We start from the raw sequence: 23,372 nt of genomic DNA, 5'->3' as shown, positions 1-23,372 counted from the left end.
AAAAAAAAAAAAAAAAAAAAAAACACTTAAAAAGCCAGGTGTGGTGGGGCACGCCTTTAATCCCAGCACTCGGGAGGCAGAGGCAAGCGGATTTCTGAGTTCAAGGCCAGCCTGGTCTACAAAGTGAGTTCCAGGACAGTAAGGGCTACACAGAGAAATCCTGTCTTGAAAAACAAAACAAAAAAACAACAACAAAAAAAAACCAAACAAACAAAATCATGTTGTTATACCACCACTAACAAAAAAGGAATAAAACAACCTACTGAAATTCTTGCAAATTTCTAACAGGTGTGTTCACTCATGAACCATTAGTAATAATGAGATTTCCACTGGTGAGGTGGACATAGGGTTGTGAGACTCTTACAGACCAAGGTAGAGTTAGTTCTTTTCTTCCATTGTCTGTTTTTGTTTTTTTCAAGACAGGCTTTCTTTGCATAGCTCTGGCTGTCCTGCAACTTGCTCTGTGATCCACCTGCCTCTGCCTGGGGAGTGCTGGGATTTAAAGACACATGCCCTCATGCCTGGCTTCTTCCTACCTTCATATATATTAAAACCGAGCCATGAGACAAAAACTTTCCTTTCTGCTTCCTGATTGTCATAGACTGTTCTACAGGGATCATAGCATGTGATACAGGTACCTTAAGCTAATGGCATGTGAGAACCTGATTTACAAGATGTCCCGGGGCAGAGAGCTGCCACAGTTGATTTTCAGTCAACTGCAGTTGAAGAGTCAGAGGTGTCCCTGCTGTGCACTGGGTGTTAAGGTGTGTGTGCTTAAGAAGGGAGTTATTGGAAGGGCACCTGCGCTCTACTGACACTTTTCCCATCTGTCCTTTACCTTTCCTCTGTAAATCTGTCCAGATAAGCACAGCTTCCTGCATGACATCTGCTTGACACAGCTCATAGGTTTTGTCCATAAGTGAGCTTCCACCAGAGCAAAGTATGCCATTGAGTCTGCCGTCACAGCAGCCACGGTGGTGGTGATGAATCTGCCACAGCTTTGGCACCTCATGGTTCCACTAGCGAGCTAGATAGAACGTGGGTTGAATGCACACCTCAAAGGAAAGGAACTTCCTGTGTGGGTGTCATCATGATGGATTGCACTTTGAAGTTCTGCAAGTTAGATTGTTTAAGGTGATGAAGACACTGCAGGAATGTGCAGTCAAGGGCTCCCACTTGTGGGGAAGCAAATGCTCTACCGAGGACAGACTGGAGAATCCCACAGTCGGGGGGTCAGGAGTCAAATCCCACTCGGCCACGTATGTGGGTCTTAGTTTCTATCTCTAGCAAGGAGGTAATTATAGCACCTCCTGCCTACACCCTAGGCAGCGCAAGGGATTAATACTTCAGTGCAAGAGGTTAATGCCTAGTCAGATGAACAAGGCACTCTGCATCAGATGCTGAGAATGTTGTCAGCAGAGAGAAAGCCCTCTGTACCGTGGTGACTCTAGTACTAGGTCCAGATTTGATGTCTGTTCCCATTGTGTTGGACAGCTTGGCGGCAGAGTGTCTGCCTATTGTGCAGATGCCTGTCTCTCTTTGTGCGTCTCTTGTGCGCTGAGTATTTATGGTGTAGCCAGGCATATCTTGTAAGTGTGCCCATTTCCACATGGACTGCTTTAGGTGGTCACATCTGCTTCTGCTGAACTTCCTCAGTCAGTGAGAGCAGCCATCCTCCAGGCTGTTGCCTGGGTCCCTTTGATGTTGATGACAGGGCATGCTGACCCATCCTATGCTCTGTGTGGCTCATGGGGAATCAGTGAAGGAGAATTATGTGGAACCCTCCAGCCAAGAGGAGGAGACATGGGGCCTCTCCTCAGGAAGCCTGGGTCTCATTTGCATTTTTGCATGCTAGTTGCTCATAAATGGCCCTGTGCAACTGCAATCCCAGTTGTGTGAATTGAGGCTTCGAAAACTAGATGGACATCCTGGGCCTCCAGGCTAAGTTTGGGACTCTGAGGGAATCTTTGGCCTTTGGACATATGGCAAATCCCAATTAGACAGAGCTGTACTGGGCACTGTTGGCATGGCTTGTGACAACCAAACAGTTGGGCTACACTTTATGTCTGTGTTTCCTTCATCTACCCATCCATCTATCAATCCATCCATATACCATCCATCATAGATAGGTAGATACCTATCTATCCATCAATCTGTCAGCTATCCATCCGTCTGTCTATCTATCTGTCATCATGTGTGTGTGTGTGTGTGCGTGTGTTTGTATGTTTATGCAGGTACACATGTATGCACATATATATGATGGCTAGAGGCTGACCTTGGGGTTTGTTTGTTTTTTGGTTTTTTTGTTTTTTTCTGGTCCCCTGTACCTTGTTTGTTGAGACGGAGTCTCTCATTGCCTGGAACTTGCAAAGTAGGCTAGGCTGGCTGGCCCGAAAGCCCCAGAAATCTTCCAGTCTCTATGTCCCCAACACTGAGATTACATACATGCCTCCATGCCTAGCTCTATGTGGGATTTAGGTACTAAACTCAGCCTCCCCACACCCCATGCTTTCTTTCATGGCCAGCACTATACTGAGTCGCTATTTATTTTTGAGACAAGATCTCATTGTATAGTCCAAGATGATCTTGACCTTGTTATTTTCCTGCCTCAGCCCACCAAGAGTTGAAATTACAAGTAGGAACCCACACCTGGTTACTTTGTTACTTTAACAAAGGCTGACTGCACTAGTTACCTTTCCTATGGTATCCGACCTACAGTGAGCCCACACACACCTGGTTACTTTGTTACAAAGGCTGACTGCACTGTCACCTTTCCTAGGCTGTGCAACTTAAGGGAGGAAGCATTTGATTTGGCTCACGGTTCAAGGGTTTTATCAATGTAACAGGAAAATCGCAGCAGCCAGAGCTTGAGGCAGTGAGTCATGGTGCCTGTACAGTCAGGAAGAAGAAAGATCACAGGTGCTCAGTCACACCTGTGTATGTGGTGCCAGCTCCCACTGGCACCATATGCACTTAGGACAGATCTTCCAACCAAATCAAGATAATCTCTCACAGGCATTCCCAAAGGCTGGCCTACTCTAGATAATTCCTGACAGATGTGTTGGGAGGCCGGTCTCCTGGATGATTCTAGACCCCGTCAAATTGACAATCAATATAGACCATCCCACAGCCCAAATACATTCACAGTTACTTGGGTCCATGAGCTCAGAAGAGTCCTTTCCTTTTTCCCATGTCTCTCAGTGCCCATGTCCCTTGAGGATCACTTAGTCTCTGCTTAAGTATCATCTCTTAGCTCATCACTGTATCTCAGATCTCTCCACTGACTTCAGGCTCTTGTGTAGATTTGCTAATTGGATATATAAACTATATTTCAACATAGACAGCTAATCTTTACATAGCCAAGAGACATCTTAAAAATTGGCTTGACCTCATAGGTCAGATAGTATGGTTGTCATGACAATGAAGGTGTGTAGTAGTAGAACAGTATAGTGAGTGTGTGCAGAAATAGACTCATGGTTATAAACTAATTGAATTTTGAGAAGGGGGCAGTATTCTTGGATGGGGCAGAGAGCTATTTCAATAGGTACTCTGACAACCAAATAACTGTATAAGAGGGGAAATTTACTTGATAGTATGTAAACATATTAATTTGTTAATTTTAGATGAACCATAGACTAAAATTTTAGTAGGGCTAAAAGCATAGAAGGAAATATTCCTGACAAGCTAAAACACATGAGCTGTAAATGAAAATAATAATTAAAGTGACTCTCATTTATTTTTTTTTACAAAAAGAACAAAAGAAACTTTGTTCATTCCAGGACATGATTAAGCCTCAAAGCACCTTCCTTTCTACTAAACTTGTACGGTGATCTGGACACCGACCTCGAGCCACGAGCCATGGAGGATCAGCTCTGTAGCTGTCCAGAGAGTCACGTGGTCTCCCTCAGCACTGATGTGATGTAGTTCATTGCCGAGTTTTTCTGATGTTAAGCTGCCTTACATTTCTCGGGTAAACTGCTCTGCCTCAGTGTGTCGCCAGGAGGTGCACTGTTGGCTTCAGCTGGTTGACAGTTTATTTAGAGTTTCCACATCTGTGTTTATTAGTGCCAAGTTAACCGTCTCATTTTAGGATTGCAGTCATGCTGGGATCCTAGAGCATGCACAAGAAGTTCCTGCCCTCTCTACTGCATGACACAGAATGGGAGGTTTTCAGAGCTGTGGCTGTTTTGAACCCCGTTTGTGCTTGGTTACTTAAGCCACCAAAATATTTTTTTAACCTTGTTCTTAATTAACCTTTTAAATTAAAAAAGGTACTTTTCTAGTTTTACTGTTTTCCTTTTTTTCCCAGGGAGTAAGCTAAATTAACTGTCCAGTTAATTTTTAATGGATATTTATTCACTCATTTATTTGACATTTATTTAGATTTATTGGACATTTGCTCTGCACGGGGCATTATCCCCACTGCTGGAGAGACACGAATGGCCAGAGTGCTGCTGGTGGTGCTTCCAGAAGGGAGACATAACGTGTCCAGCTAGTAATAGCTTACACCTGTGGCAAGCTGTCTGCATCTGTGAATGAGACCTTCAGACGTTTGTCTCTCAAGGAATAATCCTTTTGCATATTTGTTGAGCTGTGAATTAAGCATGGCTCTAAAAATCTCTAAATATACATTATTCATCAAATACTTATGAAACCCATATACTATTCTAGGTGAAGTGTATAGCACAGACACTATGGAATCTGTCTAGTAGTGTCTCGGAACATATTCTGTCGCTGTAACAAATTGCCTGTGACTGAGCAGCTTACAGAGAACAGAAGTGTATTTGGTTTATAATTCTGGAGCTGGGGGGAATCCATGAGCATGATCTTGAATTCAGCAAGGCCTTCTGCTGTGGTAACATGGTAGAGGGTGCCACATAGCATGCCCCAGCAAGTCTGTTGTCTGAGTCTCCTAAAGCTTCTAGTGCCATGGTAGGGCCCCACCCCCTCTCATTCTAACGACTTCTTAAGCCCTCACCTATAATTGCCATCATTGTGAGCCTTTAACTCATAAACTTCGGGAAGACATGTTCAAACGACAGCAAGTCACTTGTGTTGAAGGTCTTCGGTGTATTGGAGGATGTGGGTGCATCGTTTACATGTGAAGGCCATGTGTCCCCTGTCCTGCCCTATGTGGAATGCTTGAGCACTTCACTCTCTGAGCTCCAGGGCTGGGTCTCGCTCAGCAGGGAAGAAGTTCCCTTCAACCCTTGCCTCTGTTTGCAGCTCCTGAAGAAGAGTCAGAGGGTGAGAGCGGAGTTCACCGGAGTTCACCCGTAGTCCCACCCTCTATGCTTGATTCCCCCCCCCCCAACCCTCCGTGAAGCATATTTCAGATTTGCAGAGCAACCATTCCTGAGGGACCACCACCGAGCGTGTAGAAAATTGAAAAAACAGGTGCCAGTCGGTTCTCTGCCCTCGGTGGTTACAGCGAACAAATGTTCTATGTAAAGATAGAACAAAGATCCTAGATCCTTCCTTACCGGGGCCTCCCCACCTCCCAGCCCCCACCCACCCACCCCTGGGCTACTGTGGAAATCCTGTCTGATGGGCGGCTCACACTCACCTAATCCAGACCCTGCACCTGCAGCTCAGTCCAGCTCTTCCCAGGCCAGGCCCATTAGACTCCTGTGATCCCATCTGTCTCACAGGAACAGTTTCAAGCATGCCTGTGCATCCATTCCCTCAGCCAGCACGGCTCCTCTGACCACCTCCTTGTTGGTTGCCTCAAGCCCATCGACCAACTCAGGCTGTTCCCAGGTGAACCCATTTAAAATGTGGATTTCAGCTTGGACTATATAGCCCAGACCAGCTTCCCACATACAGAGAACACATGTATGACCACACCTGGCTCAGCTTTGCATCTTATTTCACTCTTTATAAAACCCAGTCTCTATTATGATCTTTACATCCCTGGCTCTGCCCTTGAGCACACCTAACTATATTCCTATGGCTCCAGAGGAGGGCTCCAGCCTCTGTGGCTACTGTGTTTCTCTCAAACCTACCCAGGGCCTCTGGCCTTGCTCTCAGATGTCTTCAAATACTTGCTTATACTTTTTCTGCCTATCAGAGCAGCCTTCATGTCCATCCCTGGTCCCTCCCACTCCATGGTCATTGCTGGCCTCTTTACTTGTTTTCCTTAATTAGCCTGTTTGCCTGCCCCTCCCTCAATGTACACACACTAGAATAGCAGCTCCCAGGGTAAATGTCGGGTATTTGTCCACTATAACCACCCAGAGCCTGAGTAGGCTGGCACGTGACCAATGTTCTTCCTTTCTCCCTGCACTTCAAGGAACTCAGTGGTGGCCCCTCTGGAACAGGTGCTCCAGAAAGACCAGAAGGGCATGGCTGTGCTGCACTGGTGGCTGGTCCTTCTGAGCAGAAACCAGAGGGCCATGGCTGTGACTCAAACCTCAGAGCAGCCCAGTGTAGGAGCAGCACCCTCCTGGGAAGGTCAAGGCGCTTCCAGTGAGAGAGGATGGGAGCGGATGGGGTGGCCTGGCACAGTGTGTGGGCAGCATGTTCTGCATCCCTGCTGTGTGGCTAGAGGCAGAAACAGACACAGCTCTCTGCACAAGCCTTTCCCTGCAGTTTCCTGGTCCTGTTCCCAGTCTCTGGGCCAGGAGCCCATGTGGGCTGTCTGTCAGCTCTTCCCTCAGGAGCAATTGTTTGCTGTGGGAGTGAACATGCCTCTTACCAGCTGCAAGGGAGGCCCTTCGAGTGATCCCAGTGCTCCTAGCAGTCACTCATCTGCAATGGGATGGGAGCAGTCCCCATCTTAGAGCAGTGAAGATGAAGTCAGCAGTGGCTCCCTCCCTCGCACGGGGCTGTTGAAATAAAGCCCGTGCATGACCATCCTCTCCTGCTCCGCATTAGCCCAAGTCACACGACCGAACAGTCAAATGTCCATGGTTCCTGTGTCCCTGCTGCCGCTGTGGTGGACAGTTGATAAGCAGGTGGCAGCTGTCGGTCCCCACACAGAAGCCAAAGCCCAATTTCTTGCTGTGACAGAAGAAAAGGCTGCCTGTCCCTGGGGCTTACTGCAGGGCCTGCAGAACCCCCCACAGGTGTCTTTCACTGCCTCTCTCCTCATGGGTTTGCTTGCTGCTGGCAGCTAGTTATCCGGAAGAGGCTAGGGACTAAGGGCCATTTGTGTCTTTCCCTTCTCTGAGCTTGCCATCCACCAGGGTGTTATTTTAGACTGCGGACTCCCCTGTGGGCCCCTCAGCGTGAGTGAGACCTGCAGTGTCCCCCCAGCTGACCTTTTCTTTCAGTTGGGAAGAAGACGCCATGTTCTGGCCTGCCTTTCTTTTTTAACCCCTGCCTATTTTCTTCATTTTTATCTTCGACTTTTGGTTTCAGAAGCCACAGAAACAGTCCTGTATGTCTGTCTCACAGACCCTGGGGGACAGCCACGTTCCTCATGGCGCTGTGGCACCCACTTGTGTGGCTCACAGTGGCCGCCCAGCCAGCCTCTCCTGCTGGCTCTTTTCCCCATCACTCTCTATTTCTCTCACATGGAAAAAAAACCCCCACCTAGGGTGGGTTACATTTAATGGGGTGAGAAAACTCTACACGGTAGAAGAGAAGTCACAGGTGAGGCCAAGCGCCTTCCTCCCAGGAGGGTGAGCCATTTTCTCCTCTCTGGCTCCCACATGGACAAGACATACAAAAGAGCCCTTTCTGTGTTTGATGTATTGCTTTTAAAAAACAAACCATTTATGTTTTTTTTTATTTTTTATTTTTTTAATTTTTGGTTCCTACCTCTTGGCCGACGCAGCAGGAATTTGGCAGTCTACTAGGCTGTTTCAAATGCTAAGAGCTGCCTCTCTGGAAGTCACATATTAGGGGGTGCTAGGGATTCTAGATGTGCTGTGGCCTGAGCTGCCAGGCTGACTGGGTGCTCGGGGCAAGGGTCCCTGGTCGCCAGTGAATGCATGGCACGAGGCTTAGCACTTGTTGATACACAGTGTTTATGGATGGAGTTCTCTCTATGACTCCTGCGTCTTGGTGAATGTTTGAATTTTTTATATTCTTTTAGAGTATTTTAGGGGTTGCATGAAGAACATTTTTGTTGGTATTCTGTCTGGACTCCATCCCCACAGTTACCTGGCAACAGCCAGGTAGGTCTGGCCCAATAAAAGGGGCTGCTTGGCCCTTCCTCTCTCTCTTGCCCTCTTACTCCCCCTCTCTCCCCATTCTCTTCCCCCCTCTCTCCACATAGTCATGGCCGGACTCTACTTCTCTACTCTTTCCCTTTCTCTGCCTCTACTACCCTCTTAACTCCCCTCCCCATGCCCTGAATAAACTCTATTCTATACTATACCTTCGTGTGGCTGGTCCCTCAGGGGGAAGGGATACCTTGGCATGGGCCCGCAGAGGCACCCTCTTTCCCCATACCTCACCTCACCCCCATGGAGCATATTTTAATATTCCTTTATCTTTTTATAATCACAACATTAGTGCCGGGACTCTGATGGTTGTAAGCCACCATGTAGTTGCTGGGATTTGAACTCAGGACCTTCGGAAGAGCAGTCAGTGCTCTTAGCCGCTGAGCCACCTCTCCAGCCATTGTTTAGGGCAAGCCTATTTATTGCTGTTTGGTTGTTGTTGTTTATATTATGATTCGTGTCCCAGATCTGTGATAAGTGCACAGTCACCATTTATCATTTAGTTCTGTTTACAAAGCATGTATTTCAACACCCAGCTTCCCAACTTTGAAAAGAATCAAGAGTCAGTACTGGTTCAACCCGGGAAGATAGTGGTGGTCAACGAACCGGCCTGCGTATGTTCTGCTGGTTCTGCTGATGTTATGATGTTCTGCAATGGGGAGCATTCCAAAATTCTTCCTTCTGTTGTCTAGAACACAAGGTCTTGGTGGGCTGATCAAAATGCTTCCCTGCTGGAATAGAGGTTCAGCAGCAGGGCCCCTCACTGCCAGGGTCTCAGCGGAGCAGAATGGAGCCTGTTTGCTGTCTTCTGCAACCTTCCATGTAGGTAGGCAAAGACATAAGTCAGCCAAAGGGCTGGGGGGTGTAGCTCAGATGTTAGAGCGCTTGCCTGGCATGCAGAATGCCCTGAGTTCTGTCCCTGGCACCGCACCACATGAAGTGCTGTAAACACCTGTGATCCCGGCACTTGGGAAATATAGACAGGAGGATCAGAAGTTCAAGGTCACCCTCAGTTACAAAGTGAGTTTGAGGCTAGCCTGGGCTCCATGAGACAGTGTCTGTCTTACTGAATTCATTCTTACTGTGGCCTGAATGCAGCAACCTGTGTTTTGTTGTAGTTTTTAAGGAGAATGGAGGACTGTGTTTATAGCTTGTGGGGACACCACTTGTCTCTGCATGGTACCTGAGGTTCCATCCCCTGTACTACATACCATGTCTACATACCATAGGTCATACCATGTCTCCTGGCTCAGGTAGCTACTGGAGATGAATCTTTGTTGCCTTTTTAAAATTAGGATGATCAAGGACCTCAGTTGCTAGTGGAGTATTTCTCTCAGGCCCCTAGCATGTTCCTAGTTCAGCACTGCATTCTGATTCCCCGCCCCTAGACAGGGTGTCCTACAAGAACAACCAGATCCAAGTATTAGCAATTAAAGAGCTCAGCCAGGTAACCAAACCCCACCCCCCCCCAAAAAAGCCTGTAGGAAATGTGAGTTATTCATCCTTACCAAAGAAGTTATTCATCGTCACTAAAGGTTCCTTTGAGTTTTTATAACTTTAGGATCCTTTTAATAACACACTCGTTTTATATAATAATATCCAACTGTAATGCTGTGCACGGCCTCCGCCAGCCCCTGCCTGCCAGCCCTCCTTGCTTTCCCCATAGGCCTCGTCTGTGGCAGGAACTTTAATCTTCCTCTTTGCATTTTAATGCTTATCGTAAAAAGCCTTATGAGAAGCTCCGGGCAGTTTCATTTCGAGAAAAGCGCACCGGGCAGTCTTTGTTTCCTTAAACGCTAAGCTCCCTTTATGGTTTCCAGCTTTATGAGGGTCATTTGGTGGGCCAGTGTGGAAGGGTAGGTCCCTAGGTATGCCAGCACCCAAGTCCCACGATGGAGTCAACTAATGCCCTCTCCCTTGACAAAAATTCTCTGTCCCACGCTAGTGTTCAGCATGCTTGCCTGTGTGCCCAGAAAGTACGTCACATGTGGAAGGTGGGCACAGCCCCTCCTCTCTGCCAGATGAGTGACTTCCTCAGGGAGGTTCTTCCTCAAGGGTGCTTCACCAAGCATCCAGCACAGGAACAGAGGGGATCTAGCATCGTATGGTTTCAAGGAGGCAAAAGCGTCATCTCTAGGAGTCACGGTGACACAGGGTTTTCTAGAAGCTTGGGGGAGATGAATGATCTGAGCTGCCTTGGAATGGAATAAATCCACATTCAAATTTGAGCCAAGCTAGGAAAGAAAAGCAGAGGAACTAAACTCCTGGCTGCAACGTGTTCGGTAGAGCGTGCTGCACAGGAGAGCATACCCACAGGAGAGCGTGCCTCACAAGACAGCGTGCCCCACGGGACAGCGTGCCCATGGGAGAGTGTGCCCCATGGGACAGTGTGCCCCACGGGACAGCGTGCCCATGGGAGAGCGTACCCCACGGGAGAGTGCACCCCACAGGACAGCATGCCCTATGGGACAGCGTGCCCATGGGAGAGCGTGCCCCACGGGACAGCGTGCCCATGGGAGAGCGTGCCCCACGGGACAGTGTGCCCATGGGAGAGCGTGCCCCATGGGACTGCGTGCCCCACGGGAGAGTGCACCCCACGGGACAGCATGCCCATGGGAGAGCGCGCCCCACGGGAGAGCGTGCCCCAAGGGGAGTGTTCACATGAAAGAACTTATGTCTAGGGTTTCCCTGAGACAGTTTGTCCCCAGCAAAGTATGTCCAGGGAAGAGTGTTGCTAGAAAATGTGTCCAGGGAGTGTTCCCTCAGGAACCCTCCCCTTTTAGGGGCTGTTTGAACCTGGCTAGCAACACAGGTAACCCAGCACCTTATCACCTGGACACAGACCCTTGATGTTGGTGTGTTGATGGTCTTGTTGGGTATCTGCGTAGGGGTTTCATCTGTTCTGAGCCATGTTAGGTAGAAGGGTACATAGGGCCTCTTTGGAAGCACCTCAGATGAGCCAGAAGATGACTTGAGTGGAGTGGTCTGTGTGTAAGTGTGTGTGTGTGTGTGTGTGTGTGTGTGTATTTGTGTGTATGTGTGTGTGTGCATTTATATTTGTATGTATGTGTGTGTGCATGTATATTTATGTGTGTGTGCATGTATATTTGTGTGTATGTGTGTGTGTATGTGTATGTGTGCATGTATATTTGTATGTGTGTGTATGTGTGTGTATGTATATTTGTGTGTATGTGTGTGTGTGCATGTATATTTATGTGTGTGTGTGTATGTGTGTGTGCATGTATATTTGTGTGTGTGTATGTGTATGTGTGCATGTATATTTGTGTGTATGTGTGTGTGTGTGGGGGGGTGTGTGTGTCTCCTTATCCAGGAAGTACCACCAAGAAGGCTTCTAGCACATCAATAAGAGGAAAGCCAGAGCAAAAGCAGCTATGACCTGAGTGCTTCATATGCCCTGCTCAGGGCTTTTATCAACAAGGAGACCGAGTTCAACAGAGGAGCAAACCCCACAGTGCCCTCAGTAAAGCGTACACCAGGATTCCTAAGCCAGCAGCCCATCACTGTCAGGAGGGGCGAGGGCCTGTCTCCTGGTCCCTCTCTGCAGGTTCCTGGTGAGATTAAAGCTTCTAGAGAAGCTTCCAGAACCAATCTTTTCCCGTACCTGAAGTGGAGGTGGCAGGCAGGACAACATGGTGCGTACCTATTACAAAGCCCAAGGCCACACTGTCAGTTTCCCCTGTACTGCCTGGCTCTGATAAGCTACACCTCTGCAAAGGGCTGACACAGCACTGTGTGTACACACGTCCTTAACTGCAGCGCTAGGTTCAACGGTTAGGCATGATCTGTGGCCACGCCCACTAGGCTGCCATGTGACCATCTGTTCCCCTTCAAACAACCTGTGTGGCTTTTTATTATCCATCATCCTCCTTATTCAGTGAAAGCCCACTTTGTTTCTGATTTCATTGAAGTATTTCACACAGCTAGCATGACGCTTCAATCCATTGAAGTCCTGCAGGTAATATTTGTCACTTTGAAAAGTGCACCTTGGGTCTGGGAGATGGCTCAGCGAATGAAGTGTTTGCTATGTTATAATGGGGAATCTGAGTTCATATCCCCAGCACAAAAGTCAGATATGGCCACACATGCCTATAGCCCTAGCACTCAACAGGAGGGGCCAGGCAGGCCAGCCTCACTGAGGGGAAGGGATTGCAACCAACCTTTAGCTTGTACACAGGCAGGCACATGTATACATACACACACACACACACACACACACACTTCCACATGCACACATGCACACACAGGTGTGAACACACAGGCTCACACACATGTGTACATACACTCACACATGCACACAAATATACACACTCACTTGCATATGCACACATGTACACATACTCGTGCACGAACACACACATGCACACAGGCATACACACATGTGCACACACATGCACACAGGCACACAGGCACACACACATGTTCACATGCACTCACACATGCACATACACACAGAATCATTGTCTCATAAGCTGGAGATTCCCTTCTTCCTTCCTTTTTCTTATTTTTGGGGGAAGAGAAAATGAAGCTAAATGTGCAGGAAGGATTTGTATGTTTGGTTGGGGGAGGGGAAATTAATCTTCTCATAATAGTTTTTAAATTAAGTTTCAGGCCGGTCCAAACCCTTTCCTCTCCACCCCTTCCTCTGATATTCCCTCTCTCATTAAAGCTCGGGTTTTGATGGCATTCACAGGGAGGCTGATTTACTGGAATAGAGACGCTCTTTAGGTCTTAAGTTTTGGAACATTCCCAGTGTGTCTGAACCCAGGTTTCAGATTTTACTGGCATTTTGTTGGCAGGGCCGTCTTTGGAGCCCTTCCTTATTTGAGCATGTTTCCTGACACCTTTAGCAGTATGGTCCTGTGTTTCTTAAATTTAAAAAGAGACGGGGGGGGGTTGGATTTTTAAATAGAAAAGCATTTACAAACACAGATGGAAGGTTGATTCTAAGATGTCAAGCAAAATAAAAAGGCCTCAGAAATGGACACACAGACTTTATTTTTAAAGGTCAGGAAAAGGACCAGAGAGAAGACTGTTTCCGGAAACCCCAGCTGTGTGAGTCTCCTCTCCCTGTTGAAGCCACAGCAAGAAGGCAGCTTGTCTCGCTACCCAGGACTGTGTCTGAAACTCCAGCAGCCAGGGTCACAGGTGAACTCAGGATCTCGCTCACCTGAAGGGAAACCTTGTAGACCTTGTTGCCAGGCTGATGGGAATGGCACGGGGTGGAGGCTCTAAAGATGGCCCCAGAAGGGTACTCTGACACCTGAGTCAGGAGGGACAACGGAGAGTTCGCCCATATTTCCAGTTGATAGAAGCTGAGGCCTAAAGCTAACATCCCAGAAGAAAGCAGAGTAAAACCAGTTAGCGGGAAAAGGTACTTGCCACCAAGCCCGATGACCTGGGATCGAGGCCTGGCAACCCCTGTCATGGACAGATCAGACCGCTTCCACAGCTGCCCTCTGACTTCCACATGTATGTGTGCATGCACAAAATGTTTTCTTAATGAAGGGGACCTGGCAGGAGCATATCTGTGAAGTTATTACCTCTTCACCTTGATCCCATCCTGGAAGCATTAGCCAACCAGGAGGGACACAGAAAGCAGGTTGGAGACATCCGAATAAAAAAGGCGTGGTGCTCGCCACGAGCGTGCAGATGCTGTACAACGTGCTGGCGTACAACGCGCTGGCATACGATGTGCTGGTGTATGGAGGAATCCTCTGAGAGCCAGCCAGTGGTGAAACTACTCAGACAGCAGAAGAGCTGAGCTCAGTGAGGGGACGGGTTGAAATGTCCCACCAACGTCGAACCCAGCAGAAGTCAGTCTCGTAAGGGTGGAAAGATGGGTAGAAAGCAGAGTTGGCCCAGAGGGATGGAAAATAACGATTTGAATGAGTACCTGTTCCAGCATTGGATCCAGAACCAGGCTTGGTTCCCAGGGCCGCCAACACGGCTGTGTCATGGAGCAAAGCCCTGCATTGAAGAAAGAGGCCCCTTGTCCTGTGGCGCAAGGAGCTGAGCTGGTGCTAAGCTTCCTCTGCACACTCTATGTGCCTCTTGCCCCTGGCAGGGCGGGGCCTGGGAGGAAGGAAGGGTGATGCTCAGGGCAGGGGTGGCCAGCTGGCAGGGTAGGAAGTCCTCCTGATGATTACCCTGAAGTACGATGGAATTGAAGTGGAAAAGGGCGCGATGGGGGCCCGAGTGGAAGGGCGGGGCATCCCTCTAAAGAAGAAACTCATTCCACGAAGCTTGCTTTGACCACCCAGGTGTTTCAGGAACTCCTTGGCTCTGTAGCTAAGGAAACTCATTATTTTATTATTTTATGTAAATTCGGCGAGGAGAAGTTGGCATGCTGAAAACAGATCCCTTGGGAGAGTTCTCCTCCTTGTGACTGTGGATCAGTCTGTGAGCTCTCAGCTCCTTCTCTCTGCCAGCATGGACTCTGTAGCCCTCTGAAACCCCAATTAAGTTGTTTTGGCCTTGGTGTCTTGTCACAGCAGTAGAATGTAACTAAGACAAAGCCATACACACACACACGCACACACACACTTCACAACTTTAAAATATGTAAAACGGGGGCTGGAGAGATGGCTCAGTGGTTAAGAGCACCGACTGCTCTTCTGAAGGTCGTGAGTTCAAATCCCAGCAACCACATGGTGGCTCACAACCACCCATAATGAGATCTGACACATTCTTCTGGTATGTCTGAAGACAGCTACAGTGTACTCATATAAATAAAATAAATAAATCATTAAAATACGTAAAAGAAACAACACGTAAAAGGAACAATTGGTGGGAGGAAGTGAAGTCAGGATCGCCACCACGCCTGATCACACGGGCAGAAGGGATGAAGAGGAAAAAGGACTCACTGCTTGTACACCTCAAGCTGATGAGGACTAAAACTACAGGCAAACACTCAGCTCTTTCTCATGCATTTGTCCCAGCAGGACGGTCAGTCATGCTGATCTCTGACCATGGCATTGCAATAAGAAACAACAATGTTCATTTTATAAACTAAAAAAAGAGATTTGTGCACCTCATTGTAGGTTATATCTCAATACAAAGTATAAAGTGGGAACAAAAGAAAATAGTTATAACTCAGTAGTCTTTTTCTTCTCTGAGTACTCCTTAGGATTCAGTTCTAGAAGCAGGCAACATAGTTACTGAGTCAGAAGGCATTAAAAAAAGGCAAAGCTGGCGTCCATGGGTGTCAGAAAGGTCTGCTTATGGTGGTCAGTGTGCATATATTAGACTCTTACTGTCTGACACTGCCATCTTCACAGTTTATCTACGCATCTGTTGAGATGGTGTGTGTGTGTGTGTGTGTGTGTGTGTGTGTGTGTGTGTGTTTATTTATTTGTTGAGACAGGTCTTCTCTGTGTAGCCCTGGCTATCCTGGAACTGGCTCTGTAGACCAGACTAGTCTTGAACTCTGCGATCCGACTGCCCCTGCCTCTTTTTCTTTTGAAGTTCCCACAGGTTGAATAAATTCTTGTGTTACCTTTGAACTTTGCTGTTCAGTGTGCACTTTGGGGCCAGCGTACCCGCTGAGGTTCTGGGTGTCAGGGCTCTTGTTACAATGACCACCAGTTGTCCTTCTGGGTCCTCACACTGTGACTCAGCTAAAAGTTAGATCTTTCCCAGATTAGTGCTTTTCTAACTCTGGTGAACGTGGTTGCTCCAGATCCCCACAGAGGATGGGCTGCAGCTCAGTTAAACCTTTGCTCACTGTTTTAGCTATATGACTATCAGAACATTATGCTATTGGCCAGTCTGCTTGGAGCACCCCTGTGATGCCCTCTGTAATCAGAGCACTTGGTGTGGGGACTAGATCACCTGGACTGCAAAGAGTCCCTTACAGGGCTACAGAAGTTTCAGGCTCAGCACAGACAGCTTCTCTTCAGCACCCCTTTGGTACTTCGGGAGTGCACACACCTCAAACCTTTTATTATGTAGCTTTGCCAGCCACAAAACAAAGCCCCGGGCAGCGCGGCGGCAGGTAAAGGCTAGGCAATCCCCTTCCTACCCCTACCCTGCCCCTTTTCCTTCTTCAAGGGCATCAAGAAAGGATGGCTTGTATCCACGGCTGCTTTTTCTCTACTTAAAGCAGACTGCAGCAGCTTCGTTCTCAGAAATGTAGCATTGACAAAGTTCATAAATGCTCCTTTGTCGACCGTGAGCCGTGCAGCTTGGCCCCCAGAGTTATCTCAGATAGCACAAATAAATCTGGCGGCCTCCAGTTGTCTCGAACGGGCATTAGCCCCTTCCTCCTCTGTCTCTGTTGCAGAGTTTCCTCTTGGCCTCAGCAGCACGGACTCACTCTGCTCATTAGCATGGTCTGTTAAGTGCTGCCAAACCCCTAGCAGTTTGGTGTGTAGCTCCCTTAATCACTCCTCTTTGTTCTAAAAGTCCGCATTTGGTTTCGGAGCCACTCTCGTTCCTGCGGCCCTGCCCCCACCCCTTTCCATTGCTGGGTGTACGTCTAAGGTCCACATGTTTAAAGAACATTCTACATTACTCACTGTCCACAGAGCTTCTGCAGTCCATTCACAGAATACTCAATCCCATCCCCCTCCCCCTCCTCCTCCTCCTCCTCCCCCCCCCTTCATTCTCCATTTACCCCAGGCACCCAGGCTCTCAGAGGAATGGGACCCTTTAGGAAACAGGAATCCCTAAATGACGATGTTAACTATGCTGTAAGACAGAGACTCCTTCTTACAATTTTCCTCTTGTCTAGGACAAGCAAAAGACATTTTATTCTTGGTGCCAGGGGTGGGCAAGCATACTCCACCTCAAGGAGTGATTCATAGTGTCCAAGAGAAATACTGTGAGGATGTGTTTCACGTGCATTGGCACAGGTTGGGTTTCTCCTGAATGCCTTGTTCTGCTCCTGGAGCTGTGAGGAAGACCCACTGTTGCACCAGCCAGACCCTGCCCAGCATAGTCTTTGCATGCAAAGAAATCTTAGGCTTCCTCCCCTATGCAAGTACTACACACCTCAGGGATACAGGAGGCAGCGGGTGTTGGAGCAGGCGGGGGTGGTGGGAAGGGGTATTTTTTAAGCAGTTTCCTTCTCTTAGGGGTTCTTTTAGCCTGCAGGAGAGTGTGGAGAGCTACCCAGGGCATAGGCTTGCTTTAAGGGGTTCTGCTTGCAAGAATCTTGAGGAATACTTCAAACTGACTTGTAACTTCTTGTTAATGCATACCAGTTTGTCCTCTGCCTTGCTCAACCCCTGTTCTCCCACAAATGATGATGAAAGAAAGAAAGAAAGAAAGAAAGAAAGAAAGAAAGAAAGAAAGAAAGAAAGAAAGAAAGAAAGAAAGGTAGAGATTCACAGAAAGATGATTCATAATAGATAGTAGATACACACACATATATAAGTACAGATAGATTGATTGATTGATTGATTGATTGATTGATTGGATTGATAGATGATACATACATATACACATCACATACATACACATATATAGATATGCATAAATAGATACATAGATAGCTACATGGATTCATACATACATATATAAGTACACATATGCATGGATGGATGGATAGGTAGGTAGATAGATTCACAGAAAGATTCACAATAGATAGATGCATACACACATATATAAGTACACACATATAGATAGATAGATGATTGATAGATGTGAGAGAGAGAGAGAGAGAGAGAGAGAGAGAGAGAGAGAGAGAGAGAGAGAGAGAGAGAGAAAAGAAAGCTTGGCTTTGGCTATTAATACCCCCCGCTCTGAACTATATCCGATTGATGCTAGATCAGCAACTGTGGGAAGATGGAGGAGAAGTGTCTTAGCACGAAAATAAAATGCAGAGAGCACAACTTGGAGGAGACACTCGGAGTGAGAGGCTCTGGGGTGTGTGCTCATTTTTCTTTCCCTTTGCCGCAGATATCAGCCAGTCAGGTAGAGATGTACGTGAGTACACTTTGCCACTTAACCCCAAAGAGGCGTTTGCATTCTCTTCAGTGAAACTGCTCTAAAAGCAGACCTGAAGCCCAAACAGATCCAGGGTTCTTGGGAATTCTCAAAAGGTGTTGATTTATTTACTGCAGTTAAAGCATAATTAGTTCTCAGGGGATGGAGTATCTCTTAAATGCTTTACTGCCCACATATTGGTTTTCTTAATAATCAGAAACGTGTGCATGTTCAAACAGAAACTCACTGTAAGTAGAAACAAATGTCAGACACTGTTGTCACTTGAAGGTAGATACAAGGTAAGGGAAAGAACTTGATAAAACCGTCTAAAGAACTGTATCCTAGCAGTCAAGCCACGCACCAGCCAGACTGACCCCACTCTCCTCTCTCCACCCCTGTTCCTCTCCACTCTCTTGCCCTTCGCCCCTTGCTTCACTCCTGTGCTGGTTCCTACCAAAGACTGTAAGGGAAACAATACCCCTCCTTTCTACAGCTCCGCAGATCGTTGGTCCTTCCTGACCACTGTGCAGACACACGCACTTGTCCCCATTCTGTCTGAGCTGCTGGCCCTCCTCTTCGTGTCCGTTCTAACTGACCAGTTTTTCCCACCATTTGCAGGTTGATGTTTGAGATGCCGCAGGAAATGGGCTTAATCGCCATTGCAGTTCGGCAGACCCAGGGCAAAGGTCAGTCATCTTTTGTTGTCATTGCTGTTATTTTCCTTTCCAAAAATCCACAAGTCTCCTGGCTAGAGAGCTCAGTGTGTGCTGAACCCTGAGACCACTCGAGTTTAGAGCCTTTCCATTTTAACGGCTGCCTGAAATGGGGCACAGGAAAAGGAGAAGGCCCATTGACTTCAGTTGAGCACAGGCAGTCTCCCAGTCCACACTTTGTTAACTACACAGAGTTTGCATTTGATGGCTGTTGCGCCTGCTAAACCTACGTTCCCCATACATCCTGCGGGTTGTGATGGACATTTACTCTCCTGAAGGTCCTCAGTGAGGGTCTGTTGGAGTCTGTGGTAAACTTACATCACATTCAGAGGCCTCCCGCCCACCAGCCCCCACGAAATGGCACTGGATCTGTGCCTGCTCAAAAAAGAGCCCATTTCTACCACCTGTCTATTGCAGACTGGGAGTCTGCGCTGTTCCAGAGCCAGGGTGGGACCAGCAAGGGCAGAGACCCCGCCAGTGTCTGCAGGAGGCATGGGTGAGGCTTTACAGGAACGTGGGTCATGTTCCTGCCAGCCAGCAGCCAGCACCAGACCACCCACATCCGCTCCTTGCTCAGAGCAGAGAGATGGGAGTCTGCCACTTCTTTGATTTGAGCATAAGACAAAGAAGAAAACTGTATTGCATAAAAGCTATAGGACTCTAGCTATGTAGTTCAGGCTGACTTTCAGCCCCCAAACTTCTTGCTGCAGACTCCCAAGTACTGAAATTACAGATAAATACCACCCATGCACACCACCCATTCCCACCAGAGATGGTAGAGGTCTTAAAAGATACTCTAGAAGCATTTTAATTAACCTATACCTCTCATTTTAATTATTTTCTTTTCCTAACTTCAGTTTTAAAAAATAAGTAGCAGCTTAGAGACTTGCTATCAGGGATCATGTGTATATGTACATGTATGTTTGTACATGTGTGGATGTGCATGTGTATATGTACATGCATGTGCGTATTGTGATACATGAGCATGCATTTATGTGTATTACACATGTGTGTTGATATGTACACTGGTATGTACAGTCAGAAGGTCAGTGTCATCAAATGTCTTTCTGTCACTCAACCTGGATCTCACCGATAGGCTAGACTAGCAGACTACCAAGCCCTCAAGAATCCATCTGCCTGCCTGTATCTCTTCTGCACTTGGGTTACAGCAAAGGCACCACCATGACTGGCTCTGTGTGTGTGTGTGTGTGCGCGTGTGCGTGTGCGTGTGCATGGAGGACCCTTGGTTACTCTCCAGTTTATTTATCGAGGCAGGGTTGCCCTATGACCCTGGAGTTTGACAATTCTAAGTAGTCTATCTGGCCAGCACCTGGTTTCCCCTCCCTCTGTCCCCAAGTATCCTCATGCTTGTGTGACAACTACTTTATTGTCAGGCCGTCTGCCCAGTCTCTTGCCTGTCCTTTATGTGCATGTTACAGATCCCCAGGCGTGAGCTGTAAGTGCTTTGCAGACTGAGCCGTCTCTTCAGACCCCGGGGATTACTCGATAACATCCAGCCTGGAGCTCAGGCTGGGACTTGCCTAGCATGCACAGACCTCCAGATTCAATCCAGCATGAAAACAGTGTGAAGCCTTTCACACTACTATCACTAAAGGCACGGCTCTGGGTTTCCATGGGCCACACAGCCAGTACTACCAGAAGCCCTTTTCAATTTTCACCCACATGCCCGACCATGTGGTAGCACAGAATTCAGACACTCTAAGACATTAATTGTCCAAGCACAAAAGGCAGGGGTCACCCTCATTATGTTTCGACAGCAGTGGTGTGTGTGTGTGTGTGTGTGTGTGTGTGTGTGTGTGTTTGTGTGCACATGTGTGTGCAGATATTTGTACAGGTATGGAATATATATATGTCCATGTGGAAACTAGGGATCAGTCTTCGGTATTGTTCATTGGGAGCCGTCCAACCTTATTTATTTATTTATGTAGACAGTGTCTCTCTTTTTGGAACTTGGAACTTGTAGATTCAGCTAGGCTGTTCCATCCAGAGAACCCCAGGGACCTCCTTGTCTCCATCTCCACAACACAGGATTTTGAATACACACCAGGTTTTTATATGAGTACTGGAGACTGAACTCAGGCCCTCATATTTGTGTGGCAGGCACTCTACTCACCGAGGTCTCTTCAGACCCCAGAGCATTCTTCTCTTGTTGCATGAACCCCTAGAACATCAAGGTGTGTCATGAAGCACAAACAGACTCAAGTGGGACGTTGTTCTCCAGGAGTATCCACATGGGAAGCAGTCTTTTCTCAATGGCTCTGTCTTCCAGGAAGGGGCCCAAATGCCTGGCTGAGCCCCGTGGGATGTGCCCTTTCCACTCTGCTGGTCTCCATCCCTCTAAGGTCACAACTGGGACAGAGGATTCCATTTGTCCAGCATTTGATGTCCCTGGCCGTGGTGGAGGCAGTGCGGTCTATCCCAGGGTATGAGGTACGTGTGACTTCTTGTGGTCTATTCCAGAGTGTGAGGTGTGTGTGGCTTCACTGTCCTTCCCTTTTCTGCGGAGCCTTCAGCTCAGCCTTTCCATCTGTAGCATGCGTTTGCACAGGCAAAGCCGTCACCAGAGTGCGTGTGGCATCATTTGGAGTGGGTAGTTCTGGCTGAGGCCATAGCTCAGGGGTAGAGTGCTCGCCTGGCATGCTCACCCTTTATGGTGCCACTGTGGGTGATTGCTTCCACAGAGCATTTTCCAGAATCTCTTCTGGGGCTGTCTGCCAGGTCTCTTAGCATCCTGTAAGGACAAGCTTTTCTTTTCTCTTGATGAACGTATTGAATCAGACTGTTGGGCTGGGTGGGAGCTGTGTGTGTTTTCAGTTTTAAAGGGGGGCTGTTTTATGGACCCAGATAACTTCTGTCCCCTCACCCTCATGTCCAAGGGGCAGAGATGCTCTTAGTCTGTGGCTGATGGAGTTCAAAGCTAGGTTTTTTTGATGCCATCTGACCCCCACTGCAAGGACAGGCATGCTGGCATCCTTATCCTTGCCCAAATAACCCCGCTTCTGGTTACCCCACTGCTGGTTGCTTTTCTGTTGCTGTTATAGGATACCATGGCCATAGCAACTTTTAGAAGAAAAGATTCACTCTGGCTTATTGTGTCAGGGGAAGGAGAGTCCATCATGGCACGTCCTATATAAAATGACGTCCATTTTGAGTGGAGTTATTTTCATTCATTTATCTTACCTTTATGTGATGTATTTTGATCTTATCACCTCCAACTGCTCCCCCACCCCTGCCCTCCCTTAACACATTCCCCTCCCAATTTTATTTTCTCTAATTTTTTTTTTAATCTACTGAATCCAATTAGTGCTGCTCCATGTTTGGGCATGTGTGCAGAATCATGGTGGCTTATTGGTGGCCACACCCCTCAGGGAAGAGGATTCCCTCCTTCAGCATTCATCAACTGTAGTAGCTGCTCGGCTATTGGAGGGATTGTGTGATCCCTTTCCCCAAACATACTAAATTTTTGTTGGTTCAGTCTTGTGCAGATCTTTTTCAGGTATCCATAAATACAGTGTTTGACAGAAAAGTCCTCCCCATTCTTTGGCTCTTAGGTCTTTTCTGCCCCACCTTACTTAATGTTCCCCCAGCCTAGAGAAAGTGGGAGATTTCTCTTAGACATCTATTTATGGCTAAGAACTTGTAGTCAGTCATTCTTAGTGTTTTGACCAGTTGTGAGTTCCTGCATTAACCACTGCCCTCTACAGAAAGAAATGTCTCCAGCCAAGGGTGAAAACAGCACAGAGTGGGTGTAAACATATGTAAACATATATGGGACATCTGTCCCAACACCGGGAGTAACTGGGATGCATGCAGGAATTCTGCTAGACCAGTGGCACTGGTTCCTTCCAGTCTGTCTGGGCCAGTGCCCTGAGCCAAACTCTGCAGCCAGTGCACAAACTCTGCAGTCAGTCCCGCCACACCCAGAGGAAGCTACACTCCCAGGAGCTTGGTCACACCAGGATCTCAGGGTCCCTGAGGCAGCTTGACTCCCAGGAGCTTGGACACACCCAGGATCTCAGCATCGAAGGATCCCACAATCACAGGATCACAGAGATAGCTTGACTCTGAGGAGTTCTGACACAATCAGGATTACAGGAAGGACAGGCTTTAGTCAGATATAGCCAGGGCAGGTAGTACTAGAGATATTCAGATGGCAGGAGGCAAGCGTAAGAACATAAACAACAGAAACCAAGGTTACTTGGCATCACCAGAACCCAATTCTCCCACCATAGCAAGTCCTGGATACTCCCGTCACACTGGAAAAGCAAGATTCAGCTCTAAAATCACTTCTCATTATGATGACAGAGGACTTTAAGAAGGACATAAATAATTCCCTTAAAGAAATACAGGAGTGCACAGGTAGATAGCTAGCCCTTAAAGAGGAAACACAAAATCCCTTAAAGAATTACAGGGCCAGGCGTGATGGCGCACGCCTTTAATCCCAGCACTTGGGAGGCAGAAGCAGGCAGATTTCTGAGTTCGAGGCCAGCCTGGTCTACAGAGTGAGTTCCAGGACAGC

General features: G+C 47.7%; 1 protein-coding gene across 5 annotated transcripts in view; it reads left to right on the top strand.

Annotated features, from left to right (window-relative positions):
• Nucleotides 1–23,372, top strand: part of Hlcs (holocarboxylase synthetase) — a 171,824-nt gene that overhangs the window by 138,604 nt on the left and 9,848 nt on the right. For all 5 annotated transcript variants that reach the window (XM_029544594.1, XM_029544591.1, XM_029544593.1 and 2 more), the window contains 2 exons: nucleotides 18,738–18,805; nucleotides 21,123–21,283. In XM_029544594.1, the coding sequence (XP_029400454.1) occupies nucleotides 18,738–18,805; nucleotides 21,123–21,283 (229 nt within the window). The remainder of the gene's footprint in view (nucleotides 1–18,737; nucleotides 18,806–21,122; nucleotides 21,284–23,372) is intronic.

This window comes from Mus pahari, chromosome 12 (assembly GCF_900095145.1).
Source record: "Mus pahari chromosome 12, PAHARI_EIJ_v1.1, whole genome shotgun sequence".
NCBI lineage: Eukaryota > Metazoa > Chordata > Mammalia > Rodentia > Muridae > Mus > Mus pahari.
Note: the sequence above shows the minus strand (reverse complement) of the source record. Positions and strands in the feature narration are given on the sequence as shown.